The 21,833-nt window shown below is 36.8% G+C and overlaps 1 protein-coding gene across 1 annotated transcript in view; it reads right to left on the bottom strand.

The window, feature by feature from the left end:
* The window catches only part of LOC103032203 (voltage-dependent T-type calcium channel subunit alpha-1I), a 269,335-nt gene that overhangs the window by 15,508 nt on the left and 231,994 nt on the right, over positions 1–21,833 (bottom strand). The window contains exon 31 of the mRNA XM_049479328.1: positions 7,173–7,319. Within this exon, the coding sequence (XP_049335285.1) occupies positions 7,173–7,319 (147 nt within the window). The remainder of the gene's footprint in view (positions 1–7,172; positions 7,320–21,833) is intronic.

The raw sequence follows: 21,833 nt of genomic DNA, 5'->3' as shown, positions 1-21,833 counted from the left end.
ATTTAAACTTTTATTTTCAAAGCATGCGGAAATCTGCACCCCAGCCATGAAAAGCACCCCCTTTTGGGAGAATATTTCTAAGTAAAGTAAAAGCAATTATCTCCACTTTTGTCAAGACGAGGGTGCAGATTTAGGCACTGCTATGGTGCCGGATTCAGCACCCCTGCCAGGAAAAGCACCCCCTCTCGAAAGAGGCTGCTCGTATTTCTTACGAGTCAGAGTAGCTTAGAACAGTATCCTGGGTATTTCTATTTTTTAAGTAAAGCAAGAGCCAAGAAGACATGGGTGAGTTTTTCCGAGAGGGGGTGCTTTTCCTGACAGGGGTGCTGAATTCAGCACAACACCGGCTATACACGCAATGTCAGTGACGAGAGCATTACATCGCAACAATAACTATATACTGCAATAAAAACGACTTCTGGGTAATGTCTTGTTCTGCTAACAGACTGACAGGGTTTGAGTTATCTAACGTTTATATTAACTGCTGCAAAAATCTCTATAAAAAAAAAGGAAAATTACATTTTTTTATAAAAGGACCCCATCATAAGAAGTTCTTTTATTAGAAAAAAAAATTAAACACAGGAACCAATGCTACTGAGTTTTTATAAAAGAGTGGGAAAATGTAAGTATGCAACAGAATTGACATGCCAATACAAAATAATAATAATAATAATAATAATAATAATAATAATAATAATTATTATTATTATTATTATTATTATTATTATTATTATTATTATTATTAATTTTATTATAAAAAATAATTATAATTACAATAATAATAACCAAATCTGTTGTTATATTATTTTAAATATTAGGTGATAACTGATGAGTTTTTTCATATATACATATTTTTTTCTAACAAACGTGGAGTAACATGTTTAGGTTGTAAAGTCACCTTTGGTTGGATGTAACTAATAATAAACAGAAGTACAGAAAAAAATGTTTATTTATTTTTAGTAATTAACTGTGAATGTTGTTCTAAGTCACTATAGGGAGGCCTTTCATTTTTTTTTTAGCAAATGTGTCCCCCCCCCCCCTGTGTCAAACACACTTCCATCAGAACCATTTTAAAGTCTCCCATCTGGGTTGGGAGGCTTTTGAAAACTGAGTTAATTCCAGTTACACTGCATGGACTTACTTATCCACACTTACATATTCAAACCAGGTCACTTTATCTAATAGCCAATGTAATTTGCATCTTGCACTTTTGAACTACATATTATTTACTATTTATTGTTGACTGCACCATCCACTGACCTGCTATTGCTGTTAAAATCACGAGACCCAACTAACTGATCTTTCCACGTACATTTTCTTTTTACCGTAAGGTGCCTGATGCCTTAATGTCCTTCAGAATCAATCAAGTGAGACAATGCATATAACGAGTTCATTCGTAAAAGCAGATGCTATTCTTTAAACATACCTTTATCTTTTTTATGCAAATGAATTATTTACCCAAATGTGCAGGATATATGCTCTAAAAACAACATTTATGTTATAGGTTCTATAGTAGGTTGGAATTGTCCTTGTTGACTCAAGTGCATCACACAATTCCTGCTCTGAATCTTTTTTTTTCCACTTCATCCCAAAGAAGTTCTATTGGATTCAAATCCGAGGGCTAAGACCACTAAAGTCATTGTCACGCCCATGAACCCAGTTTCATATTATCTTTAATTGGTGATTTGATGTATCATTAAACTGGAGGATCTTGGCCATTAAGGGATGCACATGGTCAGCAATCTTTCCTAAATAGGCTGTAGCATTCATGTTTAGTTTTACTGGTATTAACCAATCAAAATATTCTATAAAAATGTCTTCCACTCCATAACATCACCACCATCATCCTGGACTGCTAACACAAGGCAGATAGGGTCAATGGATTCATGCCATCGGTGCCAATTTATGACCCAAAAATTTGTTTGAAAATTATCAGGCTCTTCTATGTTTTTCCAGCCTTTACGTGTCCAGAACTAGTAAATCTCAGCCCACCACACTTCACTGCAGCCTCAGCTTTCTGTTCTTGGCTGCAAGAAGAGAAAACTAATGGATGTTATACAGTTGTAGCCTCAAGATTTGCCTGTAGCCTTTGTGTCTGATTGTTTATTTTCTGCTCATCCTCTCATATTAAAAAGTTGTGCTAAAAATCCCAGCAGATTACCAGTTCAAAAAAAAAACAACAAAAAAACAAATGCCAAACTAGATTTATTTAGATTTATGTCTTGTGTTAAATAAGTGGTTTAAGATTTATATTGTTACATAAGGCAAACCATGGCATTTATTTTGCCTTGCAAAACTGTGCACACTATATATTTGACACATCACGTCACATTATGTGCGTTTATGGTCTTATAAGATGGGCTGAATAGCTGGCAGTACTGGAGTGAAGATCATATGTGCTCTTCTCCATGAAAAGCGCAGATATAAGGAAGGTTCAGAACATATGCTAATTGCAATAGGATCTGCATGTATTTGCATATCCCCCAGTGTGTAACTCACATGTCTGGCTACTGTGTAAAATGCTATGATGTAAGCACAGCGCATACTGTGCATGTGTGAAAACTGAGCTGACAGCTACATTTAGCAGTGTGCTCTCGCTGTTCACGTGGTGAAAGCAGAGTGGAAAATGAAGAGCAGTGAATTTACGGGTCACATGGCATGTGATGTTCCATGGGTTTGTACTCAAACTAAACCGACATTTGCCTAAGGGTGGGCAAAGGGTAATACTAAAGAAATGTACAATTAAAAGGAGCTATGGTTATGGTACCACGTTGGGCGCCATATGAATGTGTACACTGTAAACCCATACATTGTTTGAATCAAATGATTTAAGTCTGTTTTACATAAAATTGGATATTTCTAAACATTACTCAACTATCTTGAGTTAGTTTAACATTTGTGGGCACAGATACATTCAAACTGAGATCTTTGAGCTGAACCAACTGAGACTGAGTTTAGTCTGTTGTCATTTGCAGCTTCTTTTCCATTAGCTTCTGTCAAATCTATTTGCATACTGGGTGTGTCCAACAGTTTCTGACACTCACCACCAGTGTGTAGTGATTCCCCCTGGCCTACCTTAGAAATAAATCAAGTTCCCATTTAGTTGTAATAACTTGATGTTCTAAGTTATGCTATCTTATGTTTTCATTCCCCATTACTTTTTCTCAAATTTCTTAAGTAAATTCAGCTTATCTGGGCTTACAGTATACAAGACATTGCCATTGGACCTGTAGATCCTGCACATTCGTAGGTTGGCAGAGCTTCTGTCCCAGCTGGTACCAAAAATGTTCAATATTCAATAAATCTAGAGACCAGGCAGGGAAGTGATGCAATCCTGTGCAGAAATTCCTGGGAAACCTGGCTGTGTGGGTGAGCATTATCCTGCTGGAAAAAGTTGCCAGTTAGAATCCTGCACATATCATTGAGCTTTTAGTGTCCCTTTTATCACTACTAGGAGTGACTGACTCTTGTATAGATGGCTTCCCAGATCATCACATCAGTAGTTGAGGCAGTATATCACTTCACATCAAAGGTAGATTTGAATGGTCACCAGGAGGAAGCCTTTATACTTTCATACTGTCTTTGGATCCCAAACAAAACATTATACATTATACATACTAAAAATTATACAGTTCCAGTCCCATCCAATGCACCCTGTCTCAAAGTTTGTATACTGGGGAAAAATGTCTGTGTAGGAGTGAGTGCTTTTGTAGAGGCATGTTAGCAATGTCCCTCACCAAGAGGTACACTTTCTAAAAGTAGCCCCTGAAGAAGTGGGGGGATGTTTTAATGCCTGCTTGTGGCAAGACCCAGTGTCCAATCAAACCACAGCTGTAATATGAGCTGCTAAATCTATTAAACTGAATAACTTGGTCATAGTCAATATATTAGCAATTGGACATGAAGCATGCTGTAAACACTCACACTAAACTGACATCTGCCTAAGAGTGGGCAAAGGGTTAGGATATGGTACCCTGTTGGGCGCCATGAGAATGTGTACAAGACATTTTCTTATATGCTGCAGCTATGCATAGAGTCATTGTTAAATATTTATTAATTAGATATTAGTTATAAATATATTTGGCTGTGATAACATTTGTGAAGTGGTAGCCAGTTACTTTTTTTTACTGATATCCGTTAACTAATATAATATTATATATTTTACATTTTTACTTCTATTGTTAATACATCTCTACATGGATTAGAATTATTTCGATTTGGTATATTTATTTTACTGAACAGAACTGTATGATAATTCATGTTAGTTAGTCAACACTTAATGTAAAGTGTTACCATATTCCTTGAGTACTAATAATATTTTTTACATAATCAGAAAATCTAGTTGGTAACATATTGTATTCTATTAAATGCTATCCTATAATCCAGTTCTGGCCAGTTTTCACAACCTTTATCAGGAAAATCTCTGGAGCCCAGGTCTGTCAGGTCAGTCTAGTGAATGAGATAAACTGCACAAGCCAAAAAGAAATAGACAGATGGGCCACAGATAACTGGTACCATCCAAAATAGGCCAGTGGATACAGGTACTGTATATAGAACTGTCATTTTTGCTCAGGTTGCAGGGAAGCAGTATCTTCCACATTTCCACTAAGAAGACAAATGAACTAAGATAGAAGAGGAATAATGTGGTATAATGGCAGTATTACACTTAATTTAAAAAAAAACATTTAAAAGCAATTTATATTTTATATGAAAAATGTGTATTTCACTGCTCTCTTGGTGTTCTTTCAGAGTAAACTAGAACTAGAAGAAATTGGCCATTAAGTGATGCACATGGTCAGCAATAATACTTAACTATTCTGTAGCATTCAAGCAAAGTTTGATTGGTGGTGAACAATCAAAATATTCTATAAAATGTTCCCAAACCAATAAGATCACAACCATCAGCCTGGACTGTTGGCGCAAAGCCAGATAAGGTCAATGGTTTCATGCTGTTGGTGCCAATTTCTGACCCAACCATTTGTGTGAAATTCATCAGGCTTTTTTTTTTTTTTTTTTGCTTTTTTTATGTTATGTCCAGAATTGGTAAACTTTAGCCCACTGCACTTCACTGCATCCTCAGCTTTCTGTTCTCGGTTGAAAGAGGAGAAACTTAATGGTTATTCTGCTGTTGTAGCTTCAAGATTTGGCATGTTGTGGATTCTCAGAGCTTTTCTGCTCACCACAATGCGTACAATGGTTTTGTAGCGTGTTTATTTAATTTACTGTAGCCTTTCTGTCAGACTGGGTATTCTCTGCTGACCTTTCTCATCAACAAAGTGTTGAGCTGAAAATCCCAGGTGAATATCAGTTCTTATATTTTATATGAATAATATATACAGTATTTCACTTTTTCCTTTTTTTTTTATTATTTTCAAATTAAAGATGTGGTGCTTATCTTAAAAACAAGTTTATAAAGGAATAGTCAGGCAAAAAAAATCTCTATTACCACAAAAAATGTATTCAATCAGCTACATCCAGGCATGAAAATGCTCAAGCTCCTACTTACTGCCTACTACTATCTTTCCCACTAAAGCTGATGTCTGTAAGTTTTGGGATTTGGGGGATATATTTTAAAATGAGTGGGTGTGATGCAGTCTTCTTTCAGAGCGGATGAATCCGATTCCAGGTTATGTTCAGTCAGAGAGAGAGAAAGGGCACACCCAGTCAGAAACCTTAATTCAACTTCACACTTTGTTTTTACTATGAGTAAATAAGTTCCTGAGCTCTGAGTTTCCCCTTCTGAAGTCTCCATTGCTCCACCAGCCGCTCGCGTTCAGTAAAACTGAGCCAGATCCTCTTTTAGAGACTGTACTGTGCTGATTCAACACATTGGTACCATTAAATGCAATATTTTGTCTTTTCTCCTCTCAGAAATGCTTCTGCTTTCAGTTTAGAAACAAAATAATACGGACTGCCACTTTAACCATTACTTTTTTCCATTGTATTGCTTTAGAAAACCATGTAAATTTAGTTGTATACTAAAGTGCTTCATTAATCTGTGAAAGTAAGGCTGCTGGGAGACCCTTAGGGCATTATTAGCCTTTAGAGTGCAGATTCATTCTGGACGTAATGAGTTCTAAGATTGAAAGAAGTTAGTTTTTATTTGACAGAATCATTAAACTGTGATAAGATATTGGGAATCTTGAAAAGAGGAACAAGAGGGTCTTGAAATGTCTAACGGAAAACTGTCTACCAAGTCATCTGATTTAACCCTTCATAGTATCTAAGCAGATGGAGAATGCCCCATTGGTTAGGCCTTTAGGAGCTGGATTAAAGACATTATGCAATAGATGTAGACTGCAATAGAATAAAACAATAAATCAAAGTTGGGACAGTATGGAAAATGCAGTGTTAAATACATTTACTTTGGCCCAATCTCATTTCACCCCTTGGCCCTACCACTTTCCCCTACCCCTTTGTTTTGCATGTGCACACACACATAAGGGGGATTGTATAGGGCTTGTTAGCCCTTCAAATAGAGATTATTCAGATGCACGCTTCAGATTTTCCTTGTTAAAAGTGACAATTAACACTATATTACCATAGTTTAATGAGTAGTTTCAATATTTTATGGCCGAATTCTTCATAATGAGCATAAAAAAGATCACAAGTAGTTTGTCTCAGTAGCTAGCTAGCTAAGTTTTAACCGTTCCACCTTAAATGTTGCAACGGATGATGGCTTTGTGGCTTATGATCATCCATATTCCTCTTGATTATATTCCAACATCAACATCATTTTTACGTGGTCTCATATATTTTTTTCAGCGCTGTATGTTGTTCTGAGATCTTAGTTGTTTTTTAATCCATTTTCTAATTTAATGGATTTGGAAAATAGAACAGTTTTGAGAGTCAATCAGAGTTTAATCAAAAACAGCCAAATATGTGAGTATGCACAGCTGCTAGCTTAGTGTTAACATACTATTAGAAATTCCATAGTTAGCTAGCAGGATTTGTTAAAGGTGTTTTCTTTTGTGCTTTTGACATGTGTGGTTTGAACTGAAGGACATAGCTCATGTTGTGAAGCTTTTTTTAGCACTGTGTGTGTGTGTGTGTGTGTGTGTGTGTGTGTGTATGTGCGTGTTTGTTTGTGTAATATATAGTGCATGTGTGTGTGCGTGCGTGTGTGTGTGTGTGTGTGTGTGTGTGTGTGTGTGTGTGTGTGTGTGTTTTACCTCTGCTGGATGGCACTTGCAGTCTCGGCACACAGCAGGTGAGGAATAATGATGAAAGACAGATCCTGATAGGTTATCAATCATCTGCATCTCTCCTTCCAGAGAATCCTTAATTAGCAAAGACACACTGTCTAGCCATAGATTCTCCTGCACACACACACACACACACACACACACACACAAACACAAATTATTGTTAGTTTAACAGAGTGATAAAACTTTGCATGCATCTCTGTTTTTTGCTGTTTATCCCTCTTCTCTGCAATGTGATCTTTTTCAGTTCTTCCTTAAATTGTATCAGACTTTAGAACTTTTATTGGAAAGCTCCTGTAAATATATTTTCTCCAATTAAACCAGGTGAATTCTGAAGACTCTAAGGTTTGAACATCCCCTGCTACTCACATATGGTTGCCTGAATTACTAATATTTTGCTTTTGACTTGCAATGTTCACATATTATTATTATGATTACCACTGCTCTATGAGAAGGATAGTGCCCCCTTCTTCCCTTTTCAAAATATAGGTTCTTAGAAAGTTTTTTTTTCGAGGGATCCAATTAAAGAACCAAATTTGTTTCTGTAAAGAACAAAAATTGAAATAAGAGCTTTGTGTGAAAAACATTTTATAAGGTTTACAGTAGTGCCTGTAAATCTCCTTCACTTGACTGGCAAAATCCACACATAAATCATTTTCAGATACCTACAAAGAATAATAAAGCAACTGATTTAATATATTTAATTTTATAAAATATTTATAAAATATTTGCTAAATACACTTTTTCCCTTTGATTCCTACATTTTGATTGCACATTTTATTTTTTCATGCAAACGTTTTTGTCACAAAATTAACTCCATAGATTTTACTGTGTAATTTTGTTTTTAAGTTGCATTCAATTGTTTAATGACAGCGTGATAAGTGAAAAAAATACTTGACCCCTCTCTGAATATTTTGACCCCTTAATGGCACTTTATGGCATCCTCTGCTGACAACTTTTATGGAAATGCAGATTTAATTTTCCAGCAGGACCTGGCACACTGCCCACACTGCCAAAAGTACCAATTGGTTTAATATAACATTCTAAATAATTTCATGAAACATAGATGTTTGAGTTTTCATTGGCTGTAATCCAAAATCATCAACAATAAAATAAATAACCACTTAAAATAGATCACTCTGTGTGCAGTACATACAGGGGTTGGACAATGAAACTGAAACACCTGTCATTTTAGTGTGGGAGATTTCATGCTAAATTGGAGCAGCCTGGTGGCCAATCTTGTCTGCATTCCACCAAGAATGACGAACCACATCCAACAGGATTAACTGTGGACGCAAGAGGAAGCTGTCTGAAAAGGATTTTCGGGTGCTAACGCAGATTGTATCCAAAAAACATAAAACCACGGCTGCTATATATATATATATATATATATATATATATATATATATATATATATATATACATGTATATATATATGTATATATGTATATATAAATGTTGAACTGAATTACAGAAATAAAGTAACTACTTAATAATATTCAAATGTTTTGAGATGCACCAGTACTGACTGGTAGTCATACTGAACATTTTCTGGTGGCCCCTTTTGGCCCATCATTTTTGGCCCAAGGACACATTATGCTGTATTTATATTTTTCTTTGATTCCTAACCCGTTTATTTTCTCACTACTCATCTCTGCCTCCTGCCCTGCAGTGCGAGCAAGTATAATTTCATTAAACATTATCTTCCTTCACTTCAGTGGGGGAAATTGCGCCTTCTTTAAATACCAGACCGCTGCGGTGGAGCTACAAAAACCCCGCATGTGTATTATTAATTATGTGTTAGCATTAAAAAGTGCTTTGCAGATTAAAGAGTGAGCTGAGCAAGCCTTGGGTGCCTCCCCTGCGTGTTAGCAATAAGAACACCACCACTTAAGATATTCAAAGCAATCGAGCTAATTGGGCTGCTGTGATTATTTTATTGGGAGTGTGCTTTAGAAAGAGAGTCAGGATGAAAGCAGGGTCTAGCAGCAGTGTGTTTCAATGCTTCCAGTGCAGAGTCTGTAAGACTCAACTACTCATTTCAGATATGATATTGGGGTTGGGGGAGATGGAACTAGGGCTTACACGCACACGCGCACGCACACACACTTATTTCAAACAAGCAATGTTACATCAAAGTCTACCAAGCAGGCTAATTGCAGCATGTAGGAATAAACAATAATATTAAAAGTATTATTACAGTATTTATATTAGTAGCAGTAGTTATAATGGCAGCCGTAGCATTAATAGTAGCCATAGTAGCAGCAGTTGTAGTAAGAGTAGTAGAAGTGGAAGAATTGAAGTCAAAGTATTACTAGAAGTAATAGTAGTACTAGTCGAAGTAGTAGCAGTAGTAGTAGTAGTAACAGTAGTAGTAGAAACAGTAGTAGTAGTAAAAGTAGTAGTAGTAGTAGAAGTAATAGTAGTAGTAATAGTAGTAGTAGTAGTAAAAGTAGTAGTAGTAGAAGTAGTAGTAGTAATAGTAGTAGTAGTAAAAGTAGTAGTAGTAGTAGTAGTAATAGTAGTGGTAGTAACAGCAGCAGTAGTAGTAGTAGAACTACTAGTAGTAGAACTAGTAGTAGTAGTAGTAGAGCTAGTAGTAGTAGTAGTAATAGTACTAGTAGTAGTAGTAGTAATAGTGGTAGTAACAGTAGTAGTAGTAGAACTAGTGGTGGTAGTAGTAGTAGTAGTAGTAGTAGTAACAGTAGTAGTAGAAACAGTAGTAGTAGTAAAAGTAGTAGAAGTAATAGTAGTAGTAGTAGTAGTAGTAGTAGTAATAGTAGTAGTAGTAGAAGTAGTAGTAGTAGTCGTAATAGTAGTAGTGGTAGTAACAGTAGTAGTAGTAGAAACAGTAGTAGTAGTAGTAAAAGTAGTAGTAGTAGAAGTAATAGTAGTAGTAATAGTAGTAGTAGTAATAGTAGTAGTAGTAAAAGTAGTAGTAGTAGAAGTAGTAGTAGTAAGTAGTGGTAGTAACAGCAGCAGCAGTAGTAGTAGAACTACTAGTAGTAGTAGTAGTAACAGTAGTAGTAGTAGTAGTAGTAGAGCTAGTAGTAGTAGTAGTAATAGTACTAGTAGTAGTAGTAGTAATAGTGGTAGTAACAGTAGTAGTAGTAGAACTAGTAGTAGAAGTAGTAGTAGTAGTAGTAATAGTAGTGATAGTAAAAGTAGTAGTAGTAGAACTAGTGGTAGTAGTAGTAGTAACAGTAGTAGTAGAAACAGTAGTAGTAGTAAAAGTAGTAGTAGTAGTAGTCGTAATAGTAGTAGTAGTAGTAGAAGTAGTAGTAGTAATAGTAGTGGTAGTAACAGCAGCAGTAGTAGTAGTAGAACTAGTAGTAGTAGTAGTAGTAACAGTAGTAATAGTAGTAGTAATAGTAGTAGAAGTAGTAGTAGTAATAGTACTAGTAGTAGTAGTAATAGTGGTAGTAACAGTAGTAGTAGTAGTAGAACTAGTAGTAGTAGTAGTAGTAGTAGTAGTAGTAGTAGTAATAGTGATAGTAAAAGTAGTAGTAGTAGAACTAGTGGTAGTAGTAGTAGTAACAGTAGTAGTAGAAACAGTAGTAGTCGTAAAAGTAGTAGTAGTAGTAGAAGTAATAGTAGTAGTAATAGTAGTAAAAGTAGTAGTAGTAGTAGTAGTAGTCGTAATAGTAGTAGTAGTAGAAGTAGTAGTAGTAATAGTAGTGGTAGTAACAGCAGCAGTAGTAGTAGTAGTAGAACTAGTAGTAGTAGTAGTAGTAGTAGTAGAAGTAGTAGTAGTAGTAGTAGTAATAGTACTAGTAGTAGTAGTAATAGTGGTAGTAACAGTAGTAGTAGTAGTAGTAGAACTAGTAGTAGTAGTAGTAGTAGTAGTAGTAGTAGTAGTAGAACTAGTAGTAGTAGTAGTAGTAGTAGTAGTAGTAGTAGTAGTAGAACTAGTAGTAGTAGTAGTAGTAGTAGTAGTAGTAGAACTAGTAGTAGTAGTAGTAGTAGTAATAGTGATAGTAAAAGTAGTAGTAGTAGAACTAGTGGTAGTAGTAGTAGTAGTAGTAGCAATAGTAGTGGGTAGTAGTAGTAGTACTAGTAGTAGTAGTAGTGTATGCAAACGCAGTATCAGCGCCCCCGGGGGGGAGGGGGTGGAGGAGATACGTTCTGTCATTACTAGCCCACCGCGCTCCGCAAAACCAGCAAGCTGATTGGCTGTTTCTCCTGAGAGAAAATTTATTTGGGGCTTTCATTTGGAGCCCACTTTAGTGCAGCGCCCCTAGTCAGAGAGAGAGAGCGTGCTCAGTCATAAACTGCTGAGGGAGTCTTTAGAGGATGTAAGAAAGTTATTATATACAGAAATATTCGAGCTTGCTTCCCTCCTTTGTTTCTTTGGTTTTATTCAGGGTTAATGAGCTACTGAGGTCTGAGTGTCCCCTTCTGAAGTCTCCATTGCTCCACCGGCTGCTTGCCTTCAGTAAAACTGAGCCGGATCCTCTTTGAGAGGCTGTATGTGTGACGTAAGTAAATAAAGACGCGTGATGTGGCCAGAAGGACTCCCGCGAAAAGTGACCCGACACCCCAGTTTTTAGAATAAGAAGAAGGACACAATTTTTGTCCCTTTCTTCACTCAAAAATGCTCCTGTTTTCAGTTTAGAAACAAAACAATACGGACAATTAACCTCTTTAAAAAGCTTAACACCCACAAGAACACAGTTTTATATATTGAACTTGGAACTTGGGTATTTCATGAAGCCTTCAGCCAAGGCTGCATACCCCCTTTTTAAGTTGTATGTCTGGCTGCATTTTGGCTCCAGGAGAAACAATAAACAGTAACAGAGTGACCAACAAGAAACAAACCATATGTAAATATTGTACGTAGATCCTACACGTGACTGTTTAGTTAGTTGTACTAATTCTTTAGCTCTGTACTGTATTTAAAAAAAATGTTCTGGCTCTGTTTGCACTTCAAGCATAGTCTTAATATGACTGGTTATGGTTCTGCATAGTTAAATTACAAGAGATTTAGGAGAACAAAACACAAACCATAGGCTTAATATGACTGGTTGTGGTTTGCACTGTTGTTGCAAAGTTTTATTTTTATTTTTTATTCTTATTTCTATTTCTTATAAAAATCAATGTGTGAGAGAAACCAGTCTGTTAATTTTGTGATATATGATTTTGTCAAATTAAACTCTAGTTTTCAAGCCATTTTTCATTTTTGAGGTTTTCTTTAAAATTTTATTTTTAAATCTTGTCTCGTCTCGTTCTCGTGAACCCAGTATCGTGTCTCGTCTCGTCTCATGATATTAGTGTCTCGTCACACCCCTGGTAGTAAATAGTAGCATTAATATTCATTGCAGTATTCAGTATTAGTAACTAGTATTAGTAGAACTAATAGTAGAAGTAATACCAATAGTAGCAAAAGCAGCAGCAGTCATAGTGATAATAGCATTAGTATTAGTTGCAGTAGTAGTGATTATATATTGCATAAAACTTTAAAAAAATCCCAAACTGTTGAATAATTGTGCCCACACAAATGAGAGAATGAGCACAAACTGTTCTCTCTCCCACTCACCCACCCTCCACTTCCCCGTCTCTCTCTCTCTCTCTCTCTCTCTCTCTCTCTCTCTCTCTCTCTCTCTCTCTCCCTCTCTCTGTCTCTGGTATGGGGTGAAGAAGGCACACAGTGTTCCTGGCCATTGCCCACCGAGGCGTATTCCCCCCAGTCGTGCTCGTTCAGGCTTGTCCTCAGAGCCCACCACGAGACGGCAGGTGAAATGCAGCGGCGAAGACGTCGATACTCAGCTCCGGAGAGCCAGACCAGCAAAACCCTCCTGCTAGCTGAGCTCCCATCTGAAGGAATTCTTTGAAAACCCATTACAAGAAACTTAAGGATGGAGGACCAAAACTGCCACAATTAAAAATAAAAAAATAAAAAAAATAAATAAAACGTAAGTAAATAACTCAATACAAGTAAAATGGCAAATAATAATTATAATTAAAATAAAAATAAATACATATACATAAAAATAAATATCTTAATCATTTGTTATTTATGGGTTTCTTTATTAACTATGTTTAAGTGACCGTCAAAGGAGGAAGACGTACAATCGATCTAGGGTATCTGACATCGATCAACCAATAGAAACGCTAAAACACTGTGACATCATTGACCCTTCATTATCATATAAGGACAAGGAAAAACAGACATAAATAAATTGGAAAATAAATAAATAGAAAAATAAATAAATCAGGAAATAAATGAATGCAGAAATAAATACATCAGGAAATAAATAAATACAGTAATAAATAAATAAGGAAATAAATGAATGCAGAAATAAATACATCAGGAAATAAATAAATACAGTAATAAATAAATAAGGAAATAAATGAATGCAGAAATAAATAGTTATGTAAATAAATAAAAAAATACATTCAAAGAAAAATTAAACATAGTTAATAAAGAAACCTGTAAATAACAATTTAAGATATATATTTTTATGTACATGTATTTATTTTTATATTAATTATAATTATTCTTTACCATTTTAATCACCATATTACTTTTGTTGAGTGATTAACATACATTTTCAATTATTTATCTATTTATTTATTTATTTTTAATTTTAGCAGTTATGTAAACCTACTTATGTAGGTATGGAAGAGGAAAAGATCTGCATTATATATCTCTGATGTTTAATTATATTAATATATTATTTTTTTATAAACTGGTGCCCTGTCTAGGGGGTATTCTTGCCTTGCACCCAATGATTTCAGCAGGCTTGATCGGGAAGTGCACGCTAATAAAATAAAGCCTTGGGTCAACAAAACAAAAAAATCAATGCAATAGACTTTCTGAGTTGAGTCAACTTCTTGTAGAATTACATTGATCCAAAAAACGTATTTTAAGTATGGTGAACTCGTTTTTTTTAGTTATGGTAGAAAGCATTTTTAAATAGCATGAATTTGGTGATGGTGATGTCATCAAATACGCAGATGTTCCTGTTGCAGAATGACCCAACAGTTCCCTCTGGTCTTTGGAAGCCTGTACACACAAGTCAAACTTGCCAAGTCTGTACAGGCAAGTACACTAGTTCAAACTGCATACTCTAAATTCAGCTGGGACTCATTACTAATTATTTATTTCACCTGCACCTGATCCCTCTGTGTATATAATGCTGCGCTCTATTTGAAATGGGAAGTCGGAGTGTCTGCTTTTTTCTTTTTTAGCCCTTTTGGATTTGTTTTGGACTCTCTGCTCAGCTTATTTTTCATTCTTTTTAAAATGTCCAAAATGTTGTGGTCTCTAGTATAAATGAATGCCCTATGAGCTGGTTTTTGTGTAAAAAGTGCTCCGGTGATCCGGTATAATGCTGTTTTAGTCCTGTGGAGCGGTGGAGGGGTCATAAGATTTTGGCTCTTGCTCATTAATACATGCAAACATATCGCCTCTGATTGGCTAACAGCACTGCGACAGCAGGAGACGGAAAAAAATAAAGACATTTTACACTATGAAAACAGTCTTTGCAATGTAATATGTTACTTTACAACATGTGTAATGTCCTGCTAAGTGTAGTTCAGCCACTGACCTAGTCTCAAAGTCTCTCTAAAACACAAAATCCACTAAAGATCCTATGTAAACACACCGAGGTGGGCAGTCCAGGACCAAAAAGTTGGAACAAAACAAAAAGGTGGATTTTTACTTTTAACTAGTGTAAACAGAACTTTAATTTAAGTTTTAAACATACACCTACCTTAATCTTAATAGTACTTTAATGATGGTGTTCCATGGACAAATTCTAACCATTTGTTCCTTAGCTCTGAATTACTGGGAAAAGCATAGAACACTAATGTGATATTTGCACAAATAACTCAAGAACTAACTTGACATTTTGTTCCTAATGCTGTTTGCTCCTATCTAATGAAAAGACTGACATATCTGTCTAGTTATAGCTAGTTAAACAAACATTTCTTTCAACATCTTTTTAACAACAACTGGGTGGTAAAGGCTACTTTCCAAAGTGAACTCAAGCTCACTAAGTAATGAACAAAAAAAAGTGTACCACCATTAGAAGTGTATATGATTGTGAAATGAGTAGAAAGTAAAAAAAAAAATGACAGTGTGTAGTGCTGGACCAAGAAAAGACCAAATGTGTTGAATTAGCTGTAAAAAAAAAAAGGTTGTAGAATAAAGTCTTTTTTTAATTATTATTTTATTTCAAATTTTTCCCATTTTCTCCCCAATTTTCATGGCCAATTACACAACCCACCCATTAGAACTCCCCCTATCACAACTAATGCCCCAACACACCAGGAGGGTGAAGACTAACACATGCCTCCTTCGATACATGTGAAGGACAGCGCAGCGACTCGGTTCCGATACATCAGCTCACAGACGCCCTGTGCTGCAGACATCACCCTAGGAGTGATATGAAGAAAGAGCACCAACTACCCACCCGGTGGGAGTAGGGCCAACCGGTGACCTCCTGCTCATAGTGGCAGCGCTTTAGACCACTGGACCACTCGGCGCCCGAGGATGAAGTCTTTTGACCAATGTTTTAATAGAATGTCCTGATCATGAGATACAAAGGAATCCAATGGTATGGAATTTGCAACAAGCACTTATGAGACAGAATTTTCTCACAGGAAATTGCACAGATATTTTTATTTTATTTTATGTAAGCTACGTTATCGCAAGAACACATCATTTTTATTTTATGGATTGTAAATTGTGCCAAAAAAATCAATAGAAGCGTAGCTATTGATCATTACTGCTTATCACTGCAGCCAGCGCTCACACTCGCCTTCTCCCCTCATAAACTCTTCATGACTCTTCACACATCAGATCCAGCCTCGACTTCTCAACTCTCACCCAACCCACCCTACTCAGCATGCTCCTCAGGGTTTCATTGATCAAGCTGTGCATCTGCCAACACCTCCGATGCTCAGATAGTTAGGATGCAGACAAAAAGTTGGAAACAATCGCTGTAGATCTGTTGATTCTGTGTGAACATCTGCCTGTTGACTACAAGTAATAGAGTTTTTTATTTTGTGTTTTCATCCATTGGAAGAATGTGAATGAGTTTTATCCTATAGTTTATGGTATTATTTAGATTGAATAAACAATAAGGGTAGAAATCTGGTGATCTATAGCACACCAGTCAATTGTGGATCACACAGATGGATTAAGAACGCATCGGTGTGTCTTTGGTATCTTGAGGGCACAAAAAATGCACCTTGCATGGCTCGAAATGCAAAAAAGGAATGTAAAAATACTGTTTTTGGCTATAACATATACGTAAAACAAACCAATCTGTGTGCCAGTCGTCATTTCCTTTAAGAAGCGGATGAGCTCTGACTTTGGCACGTTCGTATCTTAACAGCACGGTGCTTTTGTGCATCTCAGCAGAGGATTCTGAGCTGCACGTTCACGCTGTGAAGGTACGCCAGCAGTTTATTTAAGAGAACAGCAATGTGATTTTATTCTTTTCTGTTTATTGTTGAGTTAAAAGTCGAGTTTGCGCTCTGCAGTGCGCAGCAGGCTCTGGGCGCACCTATAGAAAAAGCACTCTGATGATTGACTGTTGTCCAGGTTCATTTCAGTCATTGGCGCACCTGTGTTTTCCACCACCATGTAAGAGCAACACACGAGCAACATACTTGAACACACATCACTTCCAGACCACCACGCCCATCAGCGTACACTCTAAAAAATACAGCCTGAACTTAATAACTGTCTGCTTTTTTATTTATATGATTAAGTACAATATATTATACTAACAATAACACTTGCTGAACCAAGCCAACATATAATCTCACTGACTAAGACAAAACACAGTAATTTGCTCTTATAGCCTTCAACACTGACACCACATAGTTAACAACATATCACATATGTAAAACGCAAGAGAAGGCTAGAAGCCTGTGGGGAATGACTACACACTGATGGTGAGTGAGAGGTGGGAGGACACGCCCAATATGCAAATAGCCTGACCAACATCAGGTGAAAACCCCTGCATAATTGCTCAGTAGACCCCGTTTAACAAAAGAGTAAAACTGAGCATGTGCAGTAGAGCAGAGTAGTGCAGAGTAGTTGGTTTGGCCTCAACTAGAGTTCAACTACAATTTTAACTCCCCAGCCCCAGCCCTAGCCAGGCCCTAACCATTAGTTTGGTCACCTTGTGTCTTGTTTGTAACCCCACCCCCTTGTTTTCTAGCACAGGTGTTCCTCACCCTCCTTGTGTATTTAAGCACCTGCCTCAAATGCCTTGAATGCTGCCTGTACGGTTTTTTTGTGTGCTGCTTGTTCATTGTGTTTTGTTTTCTTTTTAAAGTTAGGTCTATTAAGGTTTCTTGCTTTTGTTTTTTGGTCTAGTTTTCTTTGTTTGCTTTTCTATATTTTTGGAGTTTAGTTTTGTTTAATTGTTTTACGCTTTGCGTTTGTTTATCTTCTTTGTTTCATAAATTTGATATTTGCAATTATGATACTCTTCTAACACTTTCTATGTGACAGATACACCACTGCCTATCAGACTTTTTTTGTGTGAATTTTTGTTCAACTGATTACACTAAATGTTCGCAGTCCTCCTAACTTGTTATAACAGAATACTGTGTGACCTTTCTACTGTCTAAAATATGGCCTCTTTTCATGTTGTTGTTGGTTACAAACCTGCTCAGGAACATCCAGTACTGCATTTATCCAGTTTAAACTAAAAGCTTCTCTGCTGACACCAGTTTTCCTCCACTGGAACAGGTCGCTGATGCTGCCAGGACTGCCTCCAGTTTGGAAAGTGTGGCTGGCACTACAGGAGCAGCAGAAGCAGCAGCAGCAGCAGCAGGGTCAAAATGGGCAGAGCTCTTGTACTCATGTTCGGTACAAACTACTAACTGTGTTAATCTGCCATTTCCAGGCCAAGAACACAACCTGGAACCATGTCAGACGGGGCTGAGCCAGAAATAGATCTGTTGCCTTTAATTTTGTGGAGAGGAGTAAATGTTTTAGTAAGTGACTTTATTGTCATTTTTACTTCATAAGTACAAGGAAATTTTCTCCAGATTGGAGTAGAGAGCTTTGAGGCCTTGCTAAGGGGTATAACAGTGACAGTTTAGTAATAGGAATCCATGGGCATTATTGGGAAATGAGGCCACCGTAATATGGTGACACCACAAGTAGTAGCAGTAGTATGCAAGAAGAGTTTAGGGATACTAAGTTTGAGTCTGGTGAGGCATTTGTTTCCACTCTAGATACTAGATTTAGCTTCTTCCCACCTCCTAAAATATACACATGGTGCACTGGTTCAAATCCAGGATCATGGTATAATATGCTTGACATCAGCAGCCGGACTCTGAGAGAGCACAATTGCACAGCAAATTCTGTTTTTTGGAATAAACTCCTTAAGAGTCAATATCAACTCATTTAACTGTATATATGCGTGACCATCAAATACACTCTATAACAGAGTTAAAATAACTCTTTTCTGGGAGTTCAAATATTTATTGCATCTAGAGCAAAATACAGCTCTCAGCTGGAGTTAATTTTACCATAAACTCCTTCACAGTGCTAACAATTAATGAAACAAATTGTGTTATTAAACTAATACTATTTCAAAGCCCTGAAAAAACAGGAATAAAAGCAACCACAAAAACCATCACTACTGATCACAGCAACGATTTCTTAATCAACAAGTGTATGTCAGTATTTTCTTATTGTATCTTATTGTAACTTTAATCCTGCATTGCAGTTCTCAGTGCATTTCCAGCACTTTGTCACACTTAACAGTGCAGAAGACAGTAACTTGCTCTTATAACCAACAACACATCAGCTAAACAAACAACCATTATATAAAATATAACAAAATACCCCATGGAAAGAGCCCTGGTGGGCAAGACTGCACACTGATGGTAAGCTGGGATTGGGGGACACGCCCATTAGAGAGTTCAATCACGATCCTCAACACCTTGGAATAAACTCTGAAATAAACTCTACACCACCAAAGAGTTCCCCTCAACTCAACTTGTAGTTTAAGCTGGAGAATAAACTCACACAATTTAACACTCTCTCTCTGATTTTTTAACTCCGGAAATTTTAACTCCAGTGTGGCCTTGCTCTCTCAGGGGTTGGTAAATGGTCTTTCCTACCCACATCACTCTTAGTCAGGACATGGTCTGTAAGCTGATGCATCAGAGCTGGGGATTCGGCACTTTCCTCCAAGTCCACTGGCTGCCAATAATGCTGCTTTGGTGGCAGCTTGAAAAGAGGAGGTGGCTGAATTCACACCTATTGGAAGAGGGATGTGCTAGTCTTCACCCTCCTAGTGGTAATTCAATGCAAAACACATGGTGCTAAAATGCACTGAAAAGGATTCATTGGATTTACTTAAAACACAAAGAATGGAGCTTTTTGCATTGATCTTTTTAAGTAGATTCTATTGCTATTTTCAATCTCTAAAGAACTGCAATATAAATGTGCAAAATTGTTAATTTTATTTAACAGTGTGCTTTAAAAATGTCAAGCCTTTTTAACACTTTAATGCTAGAACTTTTAACATGTACCACAAGAATGTTTTCGCATTAATAGAAACATACAACACTAGGCTGACCAGACAGTCAACTTTTACATGTAATTTACATGTATACCCAGAGAAGGTGGCTCAGGGGGAATTAGTTTACATTGATGGTTATTGTCAGTGACAAGAGGACATGCCTAGTATGCAAATAGATTGTGCCAGGGGCCAATGGGAATGGTGGCACTCTGTTGCCTTGATTTTATGAAGTAAATCCATCACTTTTTTTTCAGTAAGGCTGAATTTCCTACTGTTTTTGCTGAACTCCAGTAATTTTAGTCCTGTCCAGACCCACATCTCTAAGTTTTATCACCTCGAATTGAATAAAATAACTATTTGTCCACTGCTACACACTGTAATTGCACTTTGGGTGCGCGTTTCCATGGAGATCCATGTAAACACAACAGCGAGTGGAAATGGAGGAGCTACTGAACGCGATGTCACGTGAAAAACTCACTGGTCCTCCTGTTTTTTTCAATTGTAGTCTGGATGCAACAGTTTGATCAAAGAGTCGAAATGTGATTAATCACAGATGTCGCCCTGAGAAACTAATCCTGTCCGGATAGGGTATTTTTTCTTCTCAAATCCATAGCTCTGTTCCAAGGACTGTCTTGTGAAGAGTCTTTTTACAGTATATATGTAGCCATGAAACTCTTCTTTCATGCTGATATTTTTATTGGACTTGCCCAGTAAATTATAGGTAATCGAGGGACGTGAAGGATACATCAGCTGCGCCCTTCCAATTACAATGTTGCTTCACTTTGGAACAGCCTTGTTTGACATAGCAGCTGAGAAATTTAGCCCATTTGGGATAGAGTCTACAGTTTGAAACACATCTTGCATTTCCTACTCGTTCATCAATTAAATACTTCATGGTTTCAGTTTCATGTCAGTGCTGACACATTCTGGGTCGACATCTCCGAGCGAAACAGTCTCTGTGATTTTGATAAAAACTTGAGAGCAGGTATCATCATTAGAGACAAGGAGCTGAGGTGAACAGAAGCAGCATCTGTTCTCGCACACTTGTTCTTTCTCTCTCTTTCTTTCTCACAAATCTCTCTTTCTCTCTCTTGTTACACAGGTAAAAAGAAAGGCAGCAGGAAAACAGGTCTGAGTGACAGGGAGCAGGAGGCAGCCCGCTGCAGGATCACACCGCCACTCACAAATCACTCTACGGCTTTTCATCCTCACTGTCTTCTGTTTCTCTTATTCTGTTTCTTTTCTGTCTCACTTTCTCAATTCAGTTCAGCTTCCAAGCAACGAAGCTAAAGCAAGAAACTGTAGAAAGATCATTCTAATATGACTTAACACCTTCAAAGTCACCAATATTTCTAATAACAGGGTTGTTTAAAGGGGACGTATTATGCCAAACTCACTTTTTGCACCCTTTTGGCAGATTGCTATTTCAGGGGCGCAACTACCTGGACGTTTCCAACACTTTTCAGGAAGGAGAAACTGACCTGATTTTTTATGCTGATTAATTCAGTTTATTGTTAACACAAGTTTTGTATACACTCTAAAAAGTGATTTTGTGTTTTAGCCAGGAGAACTAATATTATTAAATTGAGTGAACTTACCGGCCAGTACAACTCAACCTGAACTTCAACCTGAAAACTTAAAAATGTGATTTCAACCAGCTTTTAGTTATACTACACGTGTCAATGCTCTTTCTACAGTGTTGGTTCATACAGCTTTCCCATAAGGCTCCTGGCACCATATATTTGCATATTGGGTGTGGCCTCTGCCTTACTTACCATCTTTGTGTTGTCTGTTGCCCAAAGCAACCTTATTCTAGGCGTATATTAATGTAATATGTGTGTTTATTGCCAGGCTTTTGTGTTGTAGGCTGTGAAAGCAAGTTGCTTATAGTCTGTGTTTTTAGTGCTCACAGTATGTTGGTTTGGAGCTACAGGATATACTCTTATTCTGCTCCTGTGTTATACTGTCAGTATTGGCAGTATTTTCTTTTTATGTTGGTCTCATAAAAAATATAATTTCAGGTTAAAACCTTTTTTTCTCAGTTTGCTTGAAAGCAAATCCATTCACTATTAAAACAACTTCAAATCAATAATTTAACTCAAATACTAAATGTTACTTCTTTTCA

Source organism: Astyanax mexicanus, chromosome 5 (genome assembly GCF_023375975.1).
Source record: "Astyanax mexicanus isolate ESR-SI-001 chromosome 5, AstMex3_surface, whole genome shotgun sequence".
Taxonomy (NCBI): Eukaryota; Metazoa; Chordata; class Actinopteri; order Characiformes; family Acestrorhamphidae; genus Astyanax; species Astyanax mexicanus.
This window is presented reverse-complemented; position numbering and strand designations above follow the sequence as displayed.